The sequence below is a fragment of the Polistes fuscatus genome, unplaced genomic scaffold, assembly GCF_010416935.1.
Source record: "Polistes fuscatus isolate 324 unplaced genomic scaffold, CU_Pfus_HIC Scaffold6, whole genome shotgun sequence".
Lineage (NCBI taxonomy): Eukaryota > Metazoa > Arthropoda > Insecta > Hymenoptera > Vespidae > Polistes > Polistes fuscatus.
Genome location: NW_025113140.1, coordinates 5,585,440 through 5,606,674, shown reverse-complemented (window position 1 = coordinate 5,606,674; position 21,235 = coordinate 5,585,440). Strand labels below are relative to the sequence as shown.

General features: G+C 27.7%; 5 protein-coding genes across 6 annotated transcripts; 2 read left to right on the top strand and 3 right to left on the bottom strand.

The window, feature by feature from the left end:
• Positions 1-2,751: 2,751 nt before the first annotated feature.
• On the bottom strand, positions 2,752-4,293 carry LOC122523599 (cysteine-rich with EGF-like domain protein 2). The gene is made up of 4 exons (XM_043645455.1): positions 4,085-4,293; positions 3,301-3,958; positions 3,110-3,205; positions 2,752-3,029 (listed from the first exon to the last, which is right to left on the bottom strand). Exons 1-4 carry the CDS (start codon positions 4,244-4,246, stop codon positions 2,809-2,811), a joined length of 1,137 nt encoding a protein of 378 aa, XP_043501390.1. The 5' UTR covers positions 4,247-4,293; the 3' UTR covers positions 2,752-2,808.
• Positions 4,294-7,218: 2,925 nt separating this feature from the next.
• LOC122523598 (transmembrane protein 47) lies at positions 7,219-11,388 on the bottom strand. 2 transcript variants are annotated; one of them, XM_043645454.1, is made up of 6 exons: positions 10,870-11,388; positions 10,134-10,205; positions 8,506-8,692; positions 8,274-8,423; positions 8,141-8,203; positions 7,219-8,056 (listed from the first exon to the last, which is right to left on the bottom strand). In XM_043645454.1, exons 2-6 carry the CDS (start codon positions 10,182-10,184, stop codon positions 7,842-7,844), a joined length of 666 nt encoding a protein of 221 aa, XP_043501389.1. In that variant the 5' UTR covers positions 10,185-10,205; positions 10,870-11,388; the 3' UTR covers positions 7,219-7,841. The 2 variants fall into 2 exon arrangements, with proteins under 2 accessions (XP_043501389.1, XP_043501388.1); XM_043645453.1 differs by lacking the exons at positions 10,134-10,205; positions 10,870-11,388 and adding an exon at positions 8,855-9,446.
• A 67-nt stretch (positions 11,389-11,455) lies between these two features.
• On the top strand, positions 11,456-15,474 carry LOC122523597 (CCAAT/enhancer-binding protein zeta). The gene is made up of 5 exons (XM_043645452.1): positions 11,456-12,107; positions 12,203-13,315; positions 13,558-14,182; positions 14,253-14,663; positions 14,734-15,474. The coding sequence occupies exons 2-5, from the start codon at positions 12,203-12,205 to the stop codon at positions 15,294-15,296; spliced, it is 2,712 nt and encodes a 903-aa protein (XP_043501387.1). The 5' UTR covers positions 11,456-12,107; the 3' UTR covers positions 15,297-15,474.
• A 228-nt stretch (positions 15,475-15,702) lies between these two features.
• Positions 15,703-17,444, bottom strand: LOC122523594 (chromobox protein homolog 1-like). The gene is made up of 4 exons (XM_043645450.1): positions 17,335-17,444; positions 16,751-16,865; positions 16,428-16,662; positions 15,703-16,321 (listed from the first exon to the last, which is right to left on the bottom strand). Exons 2-4 carry the CDS (start codon positions 16,844-16,846, stop codon positions 16,095-16,097), a joined length of 558 nt encoding a protein of 185 aa, XP_043501385.1. The 5' UTR covers positions 16,847-16,865; positions 17,335-17,444; the 3' UTR covers positions 15,703-16,094.
• A 1,199-nt stretch (positions 17,445-18,643) lies between these two features.
• LOC122523596 (zinc finger protein 678-like) lies at positions 18,644-21,030 on the top strand. The gene is made up of 2 exons (XM_043645451.1): positions 18,644-18,991; positions 19,081-21,030. The coding sequence occupies exons 1-2, from the start codon at positions 18,725-18,727 to the stop codon at positions 20,992-20,994; spliced, it is 2,181 nt and encodes a 726-aa protein (XP_043501386.1). The 5' UTR covers positions 18,644-18,724; the 3' UTR covers positions 20,995-21,030.
• Positions 21,031-21,235: the final 205 nt, after the last annotated feature.

Here is a 21,235-nt window from a genome sequence, read left to right as displayed (position 1 = left end):
AGTTGAGAGTAAAAATAATGAATTAATTTTGTGTCTTGCCATAAAATTAATTAGAATAATTAATTGATATAAATTCTTTGCCTCACAAAAATTTATTTGTATATCAAATTGAATACGTATTCTCTTTAAGACGAAATTTAAAATTTAAATATTTTTCCTATTAAATTATGTATTTTATAAAATTTTAAATTACTGACTTTTTGTCTCGTAAAAATTTATTAGTGTATCAAACTAAATACATATTTGAAAAAGAAGAATTTTGTATCCACACATAAAATTTATTCAAGATATATATGAAAGGATATTCTAAAAACGTGGAATTTATTTTTTGTCTATACGTAATTTTAATTCATTTTTATTATGTTATAAGAAAATAGTAATGCATTCTGATTTATCTTCGAAGTCTTAAGAATTGTACGAAATAAATTGAGATATTATCAAGTGGTGCATTAGCGTAAGTAGTAACGTCTTCGCTTCTCGCGCTGGGTATTTAACGTTCGATTCCTCGTGGGGGAATTATTTTTTTTATAAGTTTTTCTATCTAAAAATTAATTTTTAACGTGCCGGAGCGAGACATTTTTAGGATGATATTTACAGGATGAATTTGTAATTTAAGTAATAAATCTTCCTTTATTTGTGCAAGATGTAAAAAAATTTATTGCTTTTAATTTTTTTGTAATAATTTTAATTTTTTTCTATATATAATTAGAAATTAGGAAACGTAAAAACAATTTATATAACCTAAGGATAGAAAAACTTATAAAAAAAATAATTCCCCCACGAAGAATCGAACGTTAAATACCCAGCGCGAGAAGCGAAGACGTTACTACTTACGCTAACGCACCACTTAGTAATCGTCCAATTTTTTTCGTACAATTCTTAAGACTTCGAAGATGAATCAGAATGCATTACTGTTTTCTTATAACATAATAAAAATGAATTAAAATTATGTATAGACAAAAAATAAATTCCACGTTTTTAGAATATCCTTTCATATATATCTTGAATTAATTTTATGTGTGGTTATAAAATTCTTCTTTTTCAAATATGTATTTAATTTGATAAACTAATAAATTTTTACGAGACAAAAAGTCAGTAATTTAAAATTTTATAAAATACATAATTTAATAGGAAAAATATTTAAATTTTAAATTTCGTCTTAAAGAGAATACGTATTCAATTTGATATACAAATAAATTTTTGTGAGGCAAAGAATTTATATCAATTAATTATTCTAATTAATTTTATGGCAAGACACAAAATTAATTCATTATTTTTACTCTCAACTAGATAATAATAGTTTCTGTTAAAATGAATTATTTTTTTTTTACTCAAGGTTCATTATTTTTGACAATAAATAAAAAACGGCGTGCCATAAGCATCAAGATTCGATTTAAAAATGCCGCGCTTATACGCCGATATATATAGATATATAGAACGCTCGACGCACGATGGCCAAAACGAAAAATTCTCGCTACCGAAAGAAAAAATAGAAAGAGAGAAATATCGGTTTTCTTTCTCACTCGCACTCGTATACAAAACGCTCGACGCTCGATGGCCAAGACGTAAAATTCTCGCTACCGAAAGAAAAAATATAAAAAGAGAAATATCAGAACGCTCAACAATCGATGGCCAAGGACAATAATACTCGTTATCGCATGATAAATAAAAAGAGAGAAATATTGGTTTGTTCTCTCACTCGCACTTTCATTCAAGACCGAGAGTCCCGAAGATTGCCGAAGATCCTTCGTTTGTGAATTAGTGCACACGGACGCTCGCACGCATACTAGCTCGCTCGCGTGTAAAACGCGACGGAGGGATAAGCTTGCTTTCTCCCACTCTTAAAATTTTGTTCCCATCTTCAATCCAATTTTATTCGCTTATTTTTGAAAATACGAAGATAACTCATAGAACATTTTTTATGTATATTTTAATTCTCTACAACTTTTGTTTGAAACTTTTTTCGATTAAATGCCTAGATTCTAAGATAAGGCTATATTTTACCCTTTTTTACCCTTTTTCCCCAAGATGCCGGTTGCTGATTTTATTATAATTAGCACCATTCGATTCAGCGTCGTCAACTTACCCTTATATCAAAGAATCAAGCTGCGGCTACAAAAATCAGTTTTTGGCCCGCGTTGACTGGGCTATATGGAATAAAAAAAACTCCATAATCTTAAAGAAATGTGTACAATTAATTTTTCACTGGATAATCAGAAAAAAGCTCCGCAGTGTCCGTGCAGCTTTCTTCAAAAATTATTATATGGATATAATAACTGAGTATTGCAATTTATATAGTTATTGTCCAGTCCAAATCTTTTATAATCTACATTAGGAGTGTTTACTTTCGAGAAGACTATATATTTCATCGCCATCTAACGGTTGTTAAGTGTACAAAATAGTAATCAACTTATTTTTAAAGATAAATTATTATAAAAACAAATATAGTTTACTATTATTTTATATAGTTTATATATTAGTTTATTAAGTAATAGTTTATATAATCTAGTAAATATGTACTTTTTAATTAAATCCGTTTTGGATAATAACAGATAATAAATAATTGCAAATTACAGCATCATGTATCGCGTTGAATATCTGTAGGATAAAATTAAAGTAAAATAAAAAGCTAATGGGAAAAACAAAATAAAAATAAAATAAAAAATAAAAAATTAATATATAACATCCTTGATTATTTATAAATATTTTTTCTTATACATATTACGAATAATTACATTCATACAAATTACCAATTACAAATATATTTATTAAAATTAATATATATTTAGACTATGTATTTTGATTTAGTCAAGCAGGTCCTAGGATATCCATATTTGCTGTTGTATCTTGAATATTACTATGAGCTATCATGTACTCAGACACTGATATATAAACAGCAACTAATATCCCTATAACGCTAGCTGCATAAATATTCCGTTGCAAAATAATACAAGTTGCTATGCAAAGACCAAGATAAGTTGCATATCTTGCAAAATTTTCATGCCTCTTGCGACCAAGAAGATCCGAATCTAAAAAATACAAATAATTATTAATACCTCAACAAATGAATTTAATTAATAATAATATTTATGAATAACAAAATACCTACTTATGCATAAATTATCTTTTTTATGATGACCATCAGCACATTTAATACACATATCTGGACCATCTCCAGTACAACCATTGCAAGCCTTGTCGCATCCTACAAATTAAAAAATAACAGAACATTAATTAAACATTAGTTTTAAATAATCAAATCTTTCATCTTAATACTAATTCGTAAATTCAAAAATCTACCTAAACACGTAAATCCTCCTTCTTTATTGACACAGAATTGATTTCCTGGACAAGATTCATCACTTCTTAAGCATTCATTAATATCGAAACAGCCTTGTTTATCGATCATATACCATCCATTCGAACACATCTCACAATCTTTAGGGCCTGGCCCTGAGCAAGAACCATTGCATGCAGCATGACAAGTAGAACATAATAATTTATTCTCATCTCTATAAGATTGATAATAGCCAGGTGCACAATCATTGCATGTTTCTCCTTCATAGCCTTTATCGCAAAGACATTTACCGTTTCCTTTTCTTGTACCTGCACCTTTGCATTTACCATTCTTGCTACAAACGTTATCTGGGAAACCTACACACTGCGTGCATTCAGGACCATAGTGATCCTTTGGACAACAGCGTTCAGTTTGTTTAATACATAAATAATCAAAAATATCAGGATGAGTAGTCTGATGTTTAAACCACCATTCTTCTATCTTATTTTCTAATTCTTCTGCTATTGAATGACATTGATCTTTTCCACGCTCTACTTCCTTACACAAATGTTCTTGTATCTCAATGAGACGTACTTCACTTCTCGCATAAGAACCTAATTTATCCTCTTCCCATGCGCTATCCCCGCCTTCAAATTTTCCTCTACTTGTACGTTCTAAACCCTACAAAAAAGAACACTTGTGGAGGCATTTAAATTACGCATTCTATTATATTATTAAATTTTAATTGAAAGTGAACAATTAATGTAAGAATTATTAATATAATTAGTTAGAAAAAATCATTCTTACGCTTTTAAAACTATTAACTAGTATTTTACAAGCTGCACAGGGTGGATACTTTTCAGCTTGCAATTCACTTTTATTAGGATTAGATTGAATACATTTAACATAATTGATTTCACTAATGGTGAAAACAATGAGGAAGATAAATAAAATTGATTTGTTGCGCATTATAACTTATAAATAATAATAATCTATGACTTAAAAAATATGTTTATATATGTAATATAAAAATAATACTTAGTATAATATTAAATTACTATGTTAATATAAATTAGATCATTTAAATAATTAACATTTCTTTATCTAAACATAAACAGGTAACCGTCCCATGCGGTATTGAAAATTTTTTTCATGTGTAGGATTGCGTTTGCGCAGTTATCGAGTTGATTAGGGAATGATAAGAAGTTTAATAAAAATTACGGTAGATGGTGTTTTGATCATTGAAGCGCTACCTGGTAATTAATCGAAGAAATCTACTTGAAAAACAGGCGCTAAATTAATGGATAGTTTAAAAATTTTAATGATTTTTGTATAAAATCCAAAATAACATCTTTTAAATATAGATGTATATATATATATATTTTTGTTTGTTTCTTTGTACAATATGGGAGGTTCACATTAAAATGCGGCGGACTATTACACATTATACATAAGTTTCTACATATTCTTTGTAGACTTCTAACAAGAAGACAAGCGGATTTACAATTTTTATTACACAAGTACTGTTTGTTTTTCTTTTCTTTTTTTTTGTTCTTGTTATAATATTATTACGATATGCATAGTATTATATTTCCTAATTCTATAATACGAAATACTAATAAATGCTAACTGTAGTATTAAGTAATTTAGTTTTTAATACTACTACTAACGATATATTTCATCTTCTTTATTAATGGGATGCGTATTTCTTTTATGACTATAGTTCAAATAACTTTTATTCCTACGGACAATTTGTGTTTAAAAACTATTCATTGAGAGTTTTAATTAACACGTTGATCGCTATGAAATAATCGTGGGTGTTTCTCCTAGGACTGAAATTCACCTTGCATAAATGCAATTATACTCATACTGTTTCTTTTTCTAGTGAATTGATTTAATTTTGAGTTTTGTCTTTTTCTAGACTTATACGAAGTACCCACAATTACATAAAGCTTTTTTCTAGGAGGAAGGACTTGATTTTAGTTACATGACGATCAACATGTTATTATATATATATCAATATACATTTAAGAAATTAGGAATCAAATGCCACTATAGAGTTATTGCAATTACAGTCTAATTAAATCAAACACTAATTTAATATTATCTATATTATATATACTATTCCTCGTTAATAAATATGTTCTTAATAGATTACTATGTATACTTAATACATTATTTATTTATATATATATATATTTATTTAGATTTATTGAAATAAATCCCAGAGCTAGAGTAATCTAACATGATTTTGTGATGATAATTTTGATATATATATATAAATATTAGTTAATTATAAATAATAGATTAACCAGGACTAATATTTCAAACTTCATCGTTCATCTAAAGTTGCCTTTGTAAAAATCTCTGCCATATTATTTACGGGACAAAAAAATATATGGCAAAATATAATACCTCTAATTATAATGGCATTACTAAGATTAGAATTGACTTAGATTTTTTCGTAATGTTCTTTCGCTGCAAAAGTTTAAATATGTTTGTTTTTTTTTCTTTAAATATTGGTCGACAATACAATTTACAATACTTTTATGATATTTTTTGTTCCATCTAACAATATTATTTATGTGTTAACGCAGTCTTGTTTAGTTATAATATCATATAAAAATGTACTGGAACGTTATTGTATATAATATGTATATGTTTTTTTTTAAACGTAAATTAACATTTCTAAATATATAAACTTAGGTGTTTGTTTGTTTTATATGTATTAAGAATGCATATACATATAATCGAACATCGCATATAAAGCTCTCATAAGATGCATGGTCATTCATCGTATATCATGTTGTTAAAATTTCCATTTACAACGTATTAATAATATTACAATAACCATTGATGTTATTATCGTAACTATTACAAGTATTTATAAGATACTTATGTATGTACATATACATACATGTATATAATGCAAATAACGTAATGACAATACCTGCCCGAGCTGCCTCCGTTGTGTTAAAAAGACTTAGAAAAATCTGATAATATTGGTATTTTAACTTAGAATGTATTTTGTTTGTAGAAAATATTTCTAATCGAAGAGATACACATTCATTATCTTTTCTTCACAATCAAATATTTTTTTCTTATGGATTATATTTAAATAAAAATAGGGATCATTTGTTCATTCATTAAAAACCCATTAATCGATGTAAAACATTATCAGTAAATTTCTTTTTTCATGTCTGTTGTTTCATACTTTTTGTTTTGAATCATAATTTATATTTAATTTTGTGTTTTTACCGCGAGATTTTAAAGTCTTGATATTATTAAATGTATTTTATATTTACAGAAATGAACATTTTATACGAGTTTTTATCAAAAATTTTTGTTTGATACTTGCTCTTAACTGTTGTTCTCAGTTGACTGTACTTTTAGACATATATTATAACTAAATACATAAATATAAACCGCGTAAATATTATTAAAAATAAAATCTTAAAATATAATAAATTATACTCTCGTGCAATCGATTGACTTAATTTATAAAAAAATTAAATTAATACAAACGAATAATTTATCTTATAAATACAAAGCGATTTTTTTTTTATTTGTAAAAAGATTAGAGCTCATAACAATAAAATGTCAAAAGCAAATACTTAATTGTAATTATTATTATATATATTATATATTATAATATAATATAAATGATAGATTAACAATTATTTAATTAATATAAAACGAGACCGACAAATATCTTAGGCTTGAAAGTTATCTCTCGTTAATATGAAACCTAACTTACATATAAAAAAAAAAGACTAAGCTATTCATAAGTAAAAATAAATAAAATACATAAATTAATATATGATTCATATCATTATGTATTATTTACTTAATAAAATTTTTCTTAAAAATGGTAACATAATGTAAATATTTTACCCGCAGAGAATACATTAATAACTAAAATAAACAAAACAAACAAAAAATGAAAGAATCTAAATTTTTTTAATTCATGTTAAAGAAATTTTAGAATTGTTTCACTTATTACGTTTGTGCTTTACAGTAAATTATAGATCAAAATAACTTAAATTAATTATAAATATAATGTGCATATACGCTTATAAATAACAATTAAATTAAATTCGTCATCTTCCTAATATTGATTTGAATATTGCAGGAAAATAATTACTTTAAATTAGCGAAGAAAAAAAAGAAAAAGGATTTTTAAAGCAATAATAAATTTAGAATATAATACTGTATAGAAAAAAACACTTAAAATAACAATGGTCCCAAAATCGTATTAATTATTATAAAAATTCCCCATGATTAATTCCAAATGGTAACTATTTAACCAAAAAACTACGTTCAGTCAACTGATAGATACTTTTAGTAATTTCAGCAATGTTTTGCCGACATGTTCCATATATTTAAAACACCAAACCGTCTGTAACTCCAATATTATTCTGATCTAACATGCAGGTAACATGTATAAAAAGTGTTCATTTTCATATACACGTATACATCTCTTTCATTTCATGGGTATCAAACTGTTTGAACAAAAAAAGAAAAGAATCACCTAGAGTACAACATCGGGCAGGGTGCAATGCCACTAGGCTAGTTGCGTACCACTTCGTCCACCATGATGTCCCATGCCGGTCATTGAACTACCTCCTCCCATCTCATTACGAACTATTTTTCTTTCCTTGTAATAAATTTCTTCGCTTTCCTTATCGCATAGAAGTAATACTGCTCCGCCAAACAAAAATATAGCTGCACCCCATCCAACGCCGTATGCCCACCCAAATTCCCACATTGTTCGATTTCCTATTATTAGAGAAATATTTTAATAATAAAATACATAATTTTTACAAAATAAATAAAATATGTAGACAATGGATAGAAACTTACCAAGATTTAATTCTGTTGCAAAGCATACAGGATAAATCACCAATGCAATTAAAAGACATACGACTGAAATAAACATAAATTAGAAAAATATAATTTACAAGATATATACATAATTAAATTACAATACACTTACGTGCAATACCCATACAAAAGACAGCAAATCTGTAAAATTTGCGCTTTTCTCTGTGATCTTGTGATCTCAATCCAAGACCTGTTAAAACTGTTGCCATGATATCTGACAACAGGCATATCACACACAAGGTAGCTGCAGCTTTTATATATGCTACAATAATAAAAATAAATCAGATTTATCTTATTATATTTAAATACATACATGCATAAGAAAGTATGTTTTATTTGCTTACCAACATCTCTAGCTTGATAACATCCTTGTGGATCTGGCATATTAAATGGCAGTGGAGTTGGTGCACCTTCTTCTATGCAATGTACAAAAAGTCCTTGCCTCCATCCTAAAGCCATTAACCAATCCGTCGAAGCGAGTCCCATTATCATTAAAAGTATCACTATGACTCCGCATATGAATGCTATTACCTATAAATAACAAAAATAATATAATTAAATTAAATATAAACACAAAATCAATCGATATTGTTTTTTTTATTATATTATATCTACTCATTAGTATTGTATATAAACTATAAATTAAAACATAGTATATAATTAGTACTAAGTATCAATTAACAAAATGTATACCTGTGCAATCTCATTATCATTAATGTGTTCTTCCGCGACTGTATACATGATCATTTTATATTAAAATCCTTGATTCAAAATAGGTCTTAGTGTATAAATAAAAAGATTTCAAGAGACTATTCTTAGAAGAACAACAATAATAATAATAATGAAAACAGACGTTCATGAACACCTTGCACCTCTTAATAAACAATATTGTTTAGGGAACATCGTATACTCTTCCGTAATTTACGGTGAAATGTGAGGAAAAACTTAAGTGCATTTAGCAAAGCTCAAGTCAATGAACAGATGAATCGATGAATGTGGTAGATACAACAAGAGACGACGGTGTATACGCGAAAGTGGGGACGCACTTTCGCAAAACGTCGTAGATCAACGTTAGACGGTACGAAGCTTTACGACTGAATGATTTAATTTCTTATCAATAATTCACTACAATTTCGTAGATCGTATATGGATAGTTAAATCATACGACTTATTAGCTAATCACTTAAGGAAGCTAAGCTTAACCGGGAAGATATTATCGTGGGGCTCGTAAAGAGAAGCTTCCTACGAAAGAGGCTGCGCCCAGCTGCGCCCATTAAATGCCTGGCGCAGCGTCCGGGCCGATGCTGCGCGTTCCCCTCTCATTCACCCACCCTCTTCACCACCCAACACCATCACCTACTCTTCCTCCTCCTCCTCCTACTACTTTTCACCCAACGCAACTCCCAACCCCATTACCACCTGGCCGTAATCCTCTACTTTTCCAGTTTCTTTTTCTTCCCACTTTCTACGTTTCTTTTCTTTGTTAAACTGAATCTCTCACCTCCATCTTTTATCATTTTTTTTTCTTTGCTTTTTCTTGTTCTTCTTCTTCTTCTTCTGATTTTATCTACCTTCTTCTTTTTTTTTTTGTTATTGCCTTTTATTTATTTGTTATTTGACTGTTTATTTTCCATTTGATTTTAGTTTTGTTTTTTCATGAATAGAAATTACTATATGTATGTATAAACATGAATGTTCTCTTTACATGGAAAGAGTAATGCAATTGTGCATATATTGCAATATTTACTTTTATTTGTATCTGCATAGTTAAAGTTGTATTATTGACTTTATATTTGAGCTCTGTTCTATTTAAATTTTATTTGTCTTCTTTTTAGCATTTACTATTTTAAGGATTATGAAAGGGATAACATAGTTTCATTATTATGTTTAGGATTTTGTAGTTGTGAAAAAGAGTATAGCATAGTCATAGATTTAATATAATAAACCTTTTTATACGTTAATGTTAACTTACCTTCAATGGTCTTGTGACGGTAACTGTTTCTATTGTTGTTGTTTGCGCCATAGTTTTTTCTAAGATTATAAACTGTAATAAATAAAAATCAATGCATCATAAACAAAATATATAAAATAATAAAACTTAAAATTATAAGAAAACAATTATAATAAAGTATATTACTGAAGAAATAATAAAATAGAAGTGAAACGTTTAGAAAATTGCAGTATCAGCGTTCTATCGTCTAGCAAATTTATTTTCAACTAATAATGGGAAAATGATAACCGATATAAAAGTTTGTCTTGATATATGAAATTAAATATAAATAAAAAAATATATAATAAACTAAAATAATTAAATTTTTAATTATAATACCTTGTGTAGTGGTCAGGTAAAAAGGATTTTAAAGTGAAATATAAGTAATAACATTATTATTTATATTACCTCTTGTTTTTTATATTAACTATTATATATACAGCCTATTCTTTTATTTTATATGTTTGTATTAATATTTATATTAATATTTATATATATTTATATTTATATATTAAATATGAAATAATATAAAATCTTTTATCCAGTAAGATTTAGTAATACAATCAAAATGGACAGATAGGAGCTTGAACAAAGTATAGAAATACTGCTCTATAAAATGTTTTTATATTTATATAAAATTTAAATACGTTGTTATTTATATTATTAATTCATTAAACATGGAATTATTTTCTGAAAATAATAATGTTAATTAACTTACGATACTCTACAAGTCCATTTGATCATGTTGTATGTTGCGTTGTCGTTTTTTGTACTAAATTATCTACGATTTGATTTGTAATATTTATACAGTCATCTTTGTCGTTTTTAATTAATACAATTGTACGAATAATTAATTGTTGAATTTAAGGTAAAATAAAACTTATTAAATCTTAAATCTGTATATCCAAAATTATACTTAATTATTGTGTAGATCTTATTGTTGACCGACTCTTAGCACTGTATTCGTTGTATGTATGTGTCATCTGAGGAAAGGGAACACCCATGTCAAGTACTCAAGTGTGTTTGTAGAGACCTCTGGTCGACATACTTTTAGAAATGAGATTAAATTCAACATGGCGTTTGTTATTATAATTGACAAAGTAATTAACAAAATAAGATATTTCTAGATTATTAGTACATTAATTTTATTTATTTTATAGTAGATGCTATTTAATTATCAATTATCTACTTCTAGCAATCTTTACTCTTGCCATTGAAATTTTAAAGTCTACATTTTTTATATATCTAATAATTATCTATTTATATATTTATATACGTACATATTGTTATATATTTTATTAATATTATTTACTTATTTATATCAGAAATTAATCTTAATAGATTTATATTTAATTTCTTAGATGCTCTAATTTTGATTTTCACTTTCATTTAATGCTCTACCTTACCTACATCATCGTAGTGTTACTGTCGATACAAATTAGTATTATTAATATTTTAAGGTTGTAATTCAAAATGTCAATATCAGTATTTTCGTCGTTAATCATACCAGACGCAATTCTTATGATTTTGACAAATAAGGTCTTATTCGAAAGATGAAGGTTCAAACTTCTAATTCTACTTTAAAAATTTTAATACAAGATTTATCTTTATGAATAAAACTATTTTCGAAAAAAAATATTTTTTGAAGCAATTTTTTTCATAGGAAAAAACGATACTAGTGACGCATAGTGGGGGAGACATCGGCTCTCTTGCACTTTTAGTTCATATTTTGTACACACTTGTCGTTGAAATCACATAATGAACCAGCCTTAAAGACACGTGTGTCGATTAGGTTCTGTTGATATTTATTTCTCTTTTAAAACATACACACACATTTGTTTTTATTCAAAAAAATTGCATTTTAAGTAAGAACAAAGGCTCATTTATATCCTTACTAATTATAGAAGTTACAGTGTTTTGTTTAGAAAGTAAAATATATTACACATATATTAAAATGTAAGTAAAAAGTTTAACAATTGCAAAAAGGGACAAGTACATTATTCATTGCTTCTAAAATATGTATGCTTTTATTTTCGTTATTCTTATTGCAGATGGAACGACATAGTAGCATCAGTGAAACAAAAACTTTTACCAAGTGGTACGAGGAGTTTCCGAAAGCAGAGAAACCTTGCAAACATACAAAATCAGATTTTGAAGTATTAAATTTAAAAGAGAAAGCAAAGAAATATCTTGAAGCAGAAAGTTCAGCATTTCAATTGAAGCAATCACACTCTCGAGATCCAGAAATAAAATGGTTAAAAACAGCAGTACAGCGTGGCACGACATCCGACAAAGTAGCAGCATCAATTTTATTGATACAAATTAATCCAAAGTGTAATTTGACCCAAATATCGTTTCTTCTTTCTTTGGTAAAATCAGCCAAACACAATCAGTGCAATTTGGTAATCAATGCTGTGAAAGATTTATTTTTATCAGATTTACTTCATCCCACATTTAAACTCTTAAAATTCGAAGAGCAAAATTTAGATAAAATGAACAATCCGCAAAACTCAGATCATCAAATAAATAAAATGGATCGGAATCAAGAGAAGTGGTTGGCTTACATTTACTTTGAAGATCAATTGCGAGATCAATTTGAAATGTTTGTTTCAATGCTTTCCAATTTTGCCTCAGATTCAGTTGAAATGAATCGAATAAGAGCAATAAATGTTATGACTTGTTTGTTAATAGAAAATTCTGAACAGGAACAGAAAATATTGCAATTAATTGTTAATAAGATCGGTGATCCATACAACAAAGTAGCTTCCAAAGCTGTGTTTTGCTTACTTAAATTATTGTACGAACATCCGAATATGAAAATGGTTGTATTGAGAGAAGTAGAAAAGCTTTTATTCAGAACTAATGTATCTGAACGTGCTCAATATTATTCTATTTGTCTGTTAACACAATTCGTGTTGAGGAAAGTCGACGATGAACTTGCTACTTCTCTTATTGAAGTTTATTTCGCATTTTTCAAAGCATGTTTAAAAAAAGGAGAGCCCGATAGCAGAATGATGGCTGCTATCTTAAAAGGAGTTAGCAGAACGTATAATTATGCTAAATGTGACTCAGAATTATTGCATAATCATATCAACTCTTTGTATAAAGTTGTACATATTGGATCTTTTAATGTTTCATTAAACGCTCTTAATCTTTTATATCATGTAAGTATAGTTTTTGTTAATCGTTATTATTTAATGGTAACTCTTTGCACTGTGATTTACATACCATGTTTGGTTCTATATTTCATTCTTATGCTTGGCTTATAAAATTCACTGTGTATACGATTTGTGGTTCCTCATGCTGGGGTTGTAAAATAAATTAAAAGTCTCACACGTTATTATAGTGCAAAGGGGTTAATATCATACTAAATATTTTATCTATATTTACTATCATTTGTTTCTAGGTTGAAATAAAAAATACTAATCAATCCAATAGATATTATACAGCTTTCTACAAGAAACTATTAGATCCACAGATAGGCGTAGCAAGCCAACGTGCAATTTTTTTAAATTTGTTGCATCGTGTACTTCAAAATGATGACAGTTTTGTACGTAGACATGCTTTAGTTAAACGAACGTTACAGACTGCATTGTATTATCCTGCGAACATGGTTTGTGGTATTTTGTACGTAATATCCAGAGTTCTACAATATAAGAAGGATTCAAAGGGATTTTTCTTAAGTACTCAAAAGCTTACTAAAACTGAAGACAATGTGTCCGATGCAAACGAGATTAATTCATCCAATAATAAACAAATTATCAATAGTTTTAAACATAATGGATCTAAAACTCAACTGGAAATAGATCCAAGCATTATGATTAATGTTACCACTAAACCTACTGAAAATTTATCAAAGCAGAATGTCGAAATAGAAGAAAAAGTCGAAGATACTTTGCAAAAGCCATATGATCCGTTTTGCCGCAATCCTTTGTACTCGAACGCATACTGTAGCATGTATTTTGAACTTGTATTACTGTGTGATCATTTTCATCCAAGCGTATCTTTATTCGCAAATTCAATTGTTGATGGTAATTTTTTATTTATACATTGACTTTAATTATAAATTAATTTGTATTTAAAAGTATGATCCATTTTTAGGAAAACCTATCAATTATACAGGAGATCCCTTGGAAGATTTGACGTTAATACGGTTTTTAGATAGATATGTCTATAAAAATCCAAAGAAATTGGAAAATAAAAAAGTACAAAAGAAGAATGATCCATTGGCACAGCGTGCTGGTTATGTACCGAAAGGTATACGTTCTTTACCTGTCGATAGCATGGCGTATCTTAATGAGAACGAAAAGCATATTCCGGTAGATGAATTATTCCTTCATCGTTATTTGAATATGAAGAAAAGATCTATAGATATGTACAACGATAAAGACTCTGATAATGCGAGTGTAAATAGTGAAGAGTTCAATGAATTATTAGGTAAATTAGGTACTGACAAGGATATGGATGATTTTGATATTGCTGCAAATATTGGAATGATAAAAAATAAACAAGGTAACATAGTTAAATTGATATATAATAATTATTTTATTTTTATTTCCTGTAATCTGAACATTCATTATAGACGACGAAGAGGATGAAAGTGATCAACAAACGGAAGATGAAGAAGACGATGTCACAGCATTTGATGCAGATGAATATCCAAGCGATGCTTCTATTTCTACTGATAATGACAATGATGTTGTTACACAGAAGAAGTCTAAGTATAAGAAAAATAAAAATCCAATTGATACAAATATGTCTATTGATAGCGATGATAGACATTTAGATGTGCGGAAAAAGATGAAAAACAATTTCATAGACGAAAATTTAAGTGATATATCTTTTTGTGGCGATACTAGCGACGATGATGATTATTCATTCGCACAATCAAAGACAAATTCTAACGAGGATCTAAGTAGTTTGTACGTATCCGCTGATAAATTTGCGGAAATGTTAGAGGAACATGGTCGTACGAAAACTAAGCACGGTGGTACTGATGCGTTCAATACGATGGACGGTGCAAGTTCCAAACAAATAGATTGGGAAAGTAAAAGAAATGAAAAGCTTACTGGATCGTATGGTAGAAAAAAACGTAGATATGTTAAAAGTTCATGTAATAGAAATAATAAAAAGATAAAACATTAGAAAAACAAATTGTTATTATATTAAGTGTTATATTTATCTTATTAGTTTTGAAATTTGATAAAGTCCTTTTGTTTCCTCAGAATAACATACTCTTAATTTTTTAAAGTATCGATATGATTATTAACTATATATGTTCTTATAGACGACAAAATATACATTGAATATTTTCTAAAATAAACATTTCATTTCAATTGATCCTTTTATTTGTAATCGCTTATATAACTGTAACAGTTTAAACATAAAGCACATGTTTTTCCTACACTTTATGTAAACTAACACAATGTAATTTATTTAAAAAGAGAAAAAAAACGTTTAATAAGTAAATAAATTTCCTTTATATTATTGTAATTGAAGAGAATTAAGTTTCTCGTTTTTTTTTATTTAACATAATAATGTTAAACTTATATTTTAATGCAGTAAAATAGAACATTTTATTTAACGCATTACGAGTAATTTACTCTTTTTTTCAAGTTAACTAAGTAAAATCATTCTTAACTTTAGATTGTCATATATGCTAATTACATTTCTGGTTATTTTAACGACATGACACTGTAACATGTTACTTACAAAATTATTACGACGGATGTGCAAGTTTTTTTCTTTTTTGTTTGTTTTTGTTTAGCCAATTAACACATAAGTATTATTAGTAAAAAATTGCTTAATCATTATCTTTTTCTTTCCGTGCAACATTAATATATTTTTTAAAAATACTTTAAAAAAAACACGCGATATCATTTGTCGCGATTATATGTGACAGATTCTAAAGCGTGCCGTGTATGCATATCTTAAAGTTAAACGCTACTCTTGGTCAGGTTTAGTAGAACTTTCTTCATCATGAGCTGGACTGTGCCATGTTAAACGTTCTTCATAAAACTTAATTACAATCTGAGGACATTTTTCGTTGGCGACTCGAGCAGGTACTAAATCGGCATCATCCGTGCCTTTCCATTTCATTAAAAACATTAATTCTCCACTAGAATCTGTTGCCCCAATAATGCGTTCTGGTTCTAAGTTTCTATCAAATCCTAAAATAATAGTTTTAATGTAATTTTAAACTTTTAAATAAATTTAAAGGAAAATGTTAGACTATTTTTTTTTATAAGCATCTTATAAAATTGTATTTAAATTTACCTTCAAGTTTTTTTTCTTCGGTAGCTTTTTTCTTGGCTTGTGTCGGAGTAGGAGTACTGGAACTCTTTCTCTTTTTCTGTTCTTTATCTTCGTGTCTTTTACTGGAAGCAGCTGCTTCTTTTTTCTTGCGTTGTTCTTCAAACTGTGCTATTAAGTCTGGGCAATCGAGATTCTCTTCAGGTTCCCATGTATTTTCATCGTTAGAATATCCCTTCCACTTAAGAAAATATTCAACCTGAAAATTAAGAATTTAAAAGTTTTTATTCATGAATTGTGTAAGGTTCTCATATAAGTTTAGATTACGGATGTAATATAAGACATACTTTTCCTTTAACTACTCGTCTGTCTAAGACTTTCTCAACACTAAATTCTTCTTCAGCTTCTCCTTCCGTAGCTGAAGATTCCTTTGATTTGCTCATGATGTTTAACGTAAAGTAACTAAAATATGCAAAGTTATCACTTTAGTAGTTAAACTATACAATATTTAATAGATAAATCTCAATAATAATATGAATAATAGTATTAATTAAATCAGTTAAAAATAAAATATGAATATTTCATTTAAAATTATAAACAATTTTAACAAAATAAATGCTAATGAATGAAAACAATGCATTTAAATATTTAACAGATTTAATGAAGCAAAGGATGCAAAAATCAAATTGTTATTAAATTAATAATATTAAAATTGGTTATATTTATATATAAATGCAGCAATGGTTATAAATTAATGTATATTTTACGGAAAAAAAGTGTAAGCCTAATGCAAAGAAAATGGCGGTAAAAAGTGCCGAACACTTGATAAGAGTAATTAATTTGTACTGAAGTTAACTAAAATAGTGTTCAACAATTGCAATTTGAAAATATATAATAAAGTAAATTATACTATGTAGTATTCATTACATACTTATAATATATTGAGGAAAATCTTCTGATCTTTCAATTCATAAATTCACGCGATGCCCAACTTCATGTACTTACAATGTCCAGTACGTTTCAGTGTTGCCAAACTTAAGAAAGATGTTGAAGTCGTTGAAAATCGTGCAGTGATTTTCGGTTATTGGTTAGTCCCAATTCTTTTGGCATCATTGTACCAAAATTGGAGGGAAATGTTTCCGGCTATTTTATTTTGGTTTATTTATTTTAATTACATTAAATTAATTTAAAATAATTCATCTAAATTTTTATTTGTTGTTAGGATTTATTATTTATTCAAAATAATTTATTTTTTATTTTGTTAATTAAAATGTAACGCTAGTTTTATTTGTTATTACTTGAAGACCAGCGCCATGATGTGCTCAAAAACGAACAAGTTGAAATTGGGAATAAAATTTATTAATTAGTAATAATATTACTTAAGTAATAATATATTTGGATATTATATAAATATTAGATAAATAATATTAGAAATTATTTATATATTATTTGTAATCCTTAGAAAAAATCTTATATACTTGTAGATAATTAATTTTGCTATATTCAAGGGATTTATAACATACTATCTATATGTAGGGCCAAACAGCCAATCAGAGAAGGCTTAGATCAGCGGAAAAATCAGTTTAAATTTAAAATTGTTAAACTGCTTTTCTTCAAATTTTATTATTAATAACTATAATTTATATATTATGATATGTTTAGATTAACAAAAATATGTTTGTTTTATATGTTTAATGTAATAATTAATTAAGTATTATTTATATGTTAATAATTCTTAATTAAATAATAATTAAATTCGTGAAGTTAATTGCCTCCATTTTTATAATTTGGAAAAATGAGTAAACATTTATTTGTTTCTCGTTACCAAGACAATTTATTTACGAATTTAGTCGCGAGGATAAAAAAGCTATTACAAAAAGCTTTGAAATTCAAGGATATTGAGTTTGCCATGAAAGAATATTTGAATATTTATCTTCTTTTCAAGGAAAAGGTAATCTACTCTAATTCTTACTTGACCATTTCATTTGCCTTTTATTGTTCAATGTAATTAGATTTAAATCAATTGAATTTTTCTAAATAATATCTTTCAATATGATTGATATTTAAATTATTTATTGTTTTAATTGGCAATCCAATTAAATTTTTCATTAATCAACTTTTGTATCTTGAAGATATTCCTTGTACATTGTTTTAATATTAAAAGATGGCTTGTTTTTTTATAATTATATTAAAACTTTTTACAATTAATTAATTAATATGATGAATTAAATGTGTGTCTGTAAAGAGGAAATATATTTTTATTAATAAATGTAATAATACATTATTATTTATGGATTAATGTACACTACAGTAACACAAAAATGCTAAAATCAGAATCTGTGAGTACATTAAGTGATCGGGAAGACAATATTGATGATTTAGATGGTTCCATTGTTTGGTCCCAAGAGGAGCCTCTTTCATCTAATGAAATCTTAGAAATAGAACCAGGAACTGCGTTAATGAGAAATGATGCATTTTCTCTTTGTCGACTATGTGCAGGAGAAACTCTAAACCCTGTATATATATATTCTGAATTAGGAGAGTCTATGAAATTAGCTGATAAAATGAATACTTGCTTGAGTATAAAGGTACTATCAACTAAAATGATTATAATAATTTCTATTTATTGTTTCTTATATTTCATAGTAATCTAACAATTTGTAATAATGCATTTCAGGTAAGGAAAACGGATCCTCTACCTAAACAGCTTTGTATCGTATGTGTTGAAAAAATAAACTGGTGCAATGAATTTGATATTCAGTGTATCAAAGCGGAAGAAACTTTATTAGGGATTCTCAAAGAGAAACAATCATTTAATATTACTGAATTGCAAACGGATAATGTATTTAACAATATTAAATCTTGTCCGCTCTGTATAGAAGGAAATATGAATACTTGTCAAGATGCAATACAGAATCCAAAAGATATGGAGTTATATGATAGCGATATTGTCTTGGAAAGTAGTGACGAGGAGAAAATATTTCATGATTTTAAAGCTGATTATGAAGAAGGAAATCGATTAATTATGTTGCAATGTTTAGGAAGTAAGCAGAAGTATTTGAAATGTGGTGCATGCATGAATTTGTATCACACAAAAGAAACTTTGGATGACCATAAATGCAAGCCAAATATACAAAACACTTCCAAACCATATAAGTGTTTTTTATGCAATGCTACGTTTACTTTCGAAGAACGTTTAAATTTCCACATGCAGTTTCACAAAGGTGCTAAAGCTTTATATTGCGAAATTTGTAAAATTACTTTTGGAAAAGAATTAAAATTATATTATCATTATAAACGGTATCATTGCAAGGACGTGACTGTTTCATGTTTGCAATGTGGAAAATTATTTGAAAACCAAGAGGAACTTAGGATGCATGTGTGCGTCGATGGTAAGAATAGACCTCATGTGTGCGAAGTTTGTAATAAAGGATTTTCGGATGGATATACTTTAAAGCGACATGTGGTAACGCATTTACCAGAGAAACCGTATAGATGTTCTCAATGTTCTAAAAGCTTCACGCAGAAATCAAGACTAAATAAACACACAGCTGCACATGGTATTATTATTGAAAATAATCAAACTATATGGAAATGCGTTCGTTGTGGAGCAGCTTTCAACTGTTGTGATGATGCAGATAATCATTATAAAATACACGACGATAAAATGATATTAATAGAAGAATTATTAATATCCAAGATCTATCATTGCGAATTTTGCAATATGCATTTTACTGATATAGAAAATTTAAAGAATCATCAGAATCAACACGTCGTGGAGAAACCTTATAGTTGCAACATATGTAAGACGATTTACAAATCTTTTGCAGAAGTAGTTTTACATTGGAAAGAGCATTCACGTATGTTTAAAGTATTAACAGTGTTCCTATGCGACATATGCAATAAAGATATGAAAGAATTATCTCTTCTTTACAAGCATAAACAGAAAAGACATCAGTACATGCCTCGTCTTTCTGAAACTGGAAACATGAAATATGTCTGCGAACTTTGTGGATCTGTATTCGATCAGAAGGAAAATATACAAAACCATGGACGAGATCAATGTTCGAAATTTCCTTGCGATATATGCGGTAGTTTATTACCTACCGCAAATTCTCTCAATGCTCATAAAAGAAGACATAGCGGTTTAAGACCATATGTGTGTAACATTTGTGGTAAGAGTTATACTCAATCCAGTCATATGTGGACCCATAAAAGATTTCATATGGGAGTGAAACCTTATGCTTGCGAATACTGTGATCAGAGATTTACTATAAAACCTGATCTAGCAGATCATACAAGAAAAAAACATACAAGAGAAAGACCCTTTAAATGCGATGTTTGCAATAAAGCTTTCTTAACAGGATCTGTATTTTATCAACACAGATTGATACACAGAGGAGATCGTCGATATAAATGTCATTATTGCGAGAAAGCTTTTACCAGAACGGAAGCTTTAAACAATCACATTAAAATTCACACAGGAGAAAAACCGCACGCTTGTGACGTGTGCGGTCGATGTTTTCGACAAAAGGGCGATATGAGAAAACATCGACGTACTCAACACAATACCAAACAAGAGGGACAATAAAAATGTAAATGTTTTCTCTATTAATAATTAATTATTTCACTGATTTATAGTTTGACGATATTTTTAATAAACAGCGAGAGATCTAAATTTAGAAAATAAATTAATTTATAATTTTTCGAATTATTTAAAAATTAATAATTAATATTATTATTTTTAGTAATGTCGATGTTTATTTTTAACTAATTAGCATAGAATAATAATACATTTAAAATATTCTATTATATATAATATATAATATTGA

What these genes read in the sequence shown, in the direction of transcription:
- LOC122523597 (XM_043645452.1), top strand. Translation starts at nt 12,203, where the DNA reads ATGGAACGACATAGTAGCATCAGTGAAACAAAAACTTTTACCAAGTGG. An exon ending in CTCTTAATCTTTTATATCAT is followed by an intron (nt 13,316 to 13,557) that starts GTAAGTATAGTT and finishes ATTTGTTTCTAG; the next exon opens with GTTGAAATAAAAAATACTAA. An exon ending in AATGATAAAAAATAAACAAG is followed by an intron (nt 14,664 to 14,733) that starts GTAACATAGTTA and finishes CATTCATTATAG; the next exon opens with ACGACGAAGAGGATGAAAGT.
- LOC122523596 (XM_043645451.1), top strand. Translation starts at nt 18,725, where the DNA reads ATGCTAAAATCAGAATCTGTGAGTACATTAAGTGATCGGGAAGACAAT. An exon ending in ATACTTGCTTGAGTATAAAG is followed by an intron (nt 18,992 to 19,080) that starts GTACTATCAACT and finishes AATGCATTTCAG; the next exon opens with GTAAGGAAAACGGATCCTCT.
- LOC122523599 (XM_043645455.1), bottom strand. Translation starts at nt 4,246, where the DNA reads ATGCGCAACAAATCAATTTTATTTATCTTCCTCATTGTTTTCACCATT. An exon ending in AGGAGGATTTACGTGTTTAG is followed by an intron (nt 3,206 to 3,300) that starts GTAGATTTTTGA and finishes TTTAATTTGTAG; the next exon opens with GATGCGACAAGGCTTGCAAT. An exon ending in AAAAGATAATTTATGCATAA is followed by an intron (nt 3,030 to 3,109) that starts GTAGGTATTTTG and finishes TGTATTTTTTAG; the next exon opens with ATTCGGATCTTCTTGGTCGC.
- LOC122523594 (XM_043645450.1), bottom strand. Translation starts at nt 16,846, where the DNA reads ATGAGCAAATCAAAGGAATCTTCAGCTACGGAAGGAGAAGCTGAAGAA. An exon ending in GACGAGTAGTTAAAGGAAAA is followed by an intron (nt 16,663 to 16,750) that starts GTATGTCTTATA and finishes CTTAATTTTCAG; the next exon opens with GTTGAATATTTTCTTAAGTG. An exon ending in CGAAGAAAAAAAACTTGAAG is followed by an intron (nt 16,322 to 16,427) that starts GTAAATTTAAAT and finishes CTATTATTTTAG; the next exon opens with GATTTGATAGAAACTTAGAA.
- LOC122523598 (XM_043645453.1), bottom strand. Translation starts at nt 8,908, where the DNA reads ATGATCATGTATACAGTCGCGGAAGAACACATTAATGATAATGAGATT. An exon ending in CTTTTGTATGGGTATTGCAC is followed by an intron (nt 8,204 to 8,273) that starts GTAAGTGTATTG and finishes TGTTTATTTCAG; the next exon opens with TCGTATGTCTTTTAATTGCA. An exon ending in TGCAACAGAATTAAATCTTG is followed by an intron (nt 8,057 to 8,140) that starts GTAAGTTTCTAT and finishes CTCTAATAATAG; the next exon opens with GAAATCGAACAATGTGGGAA.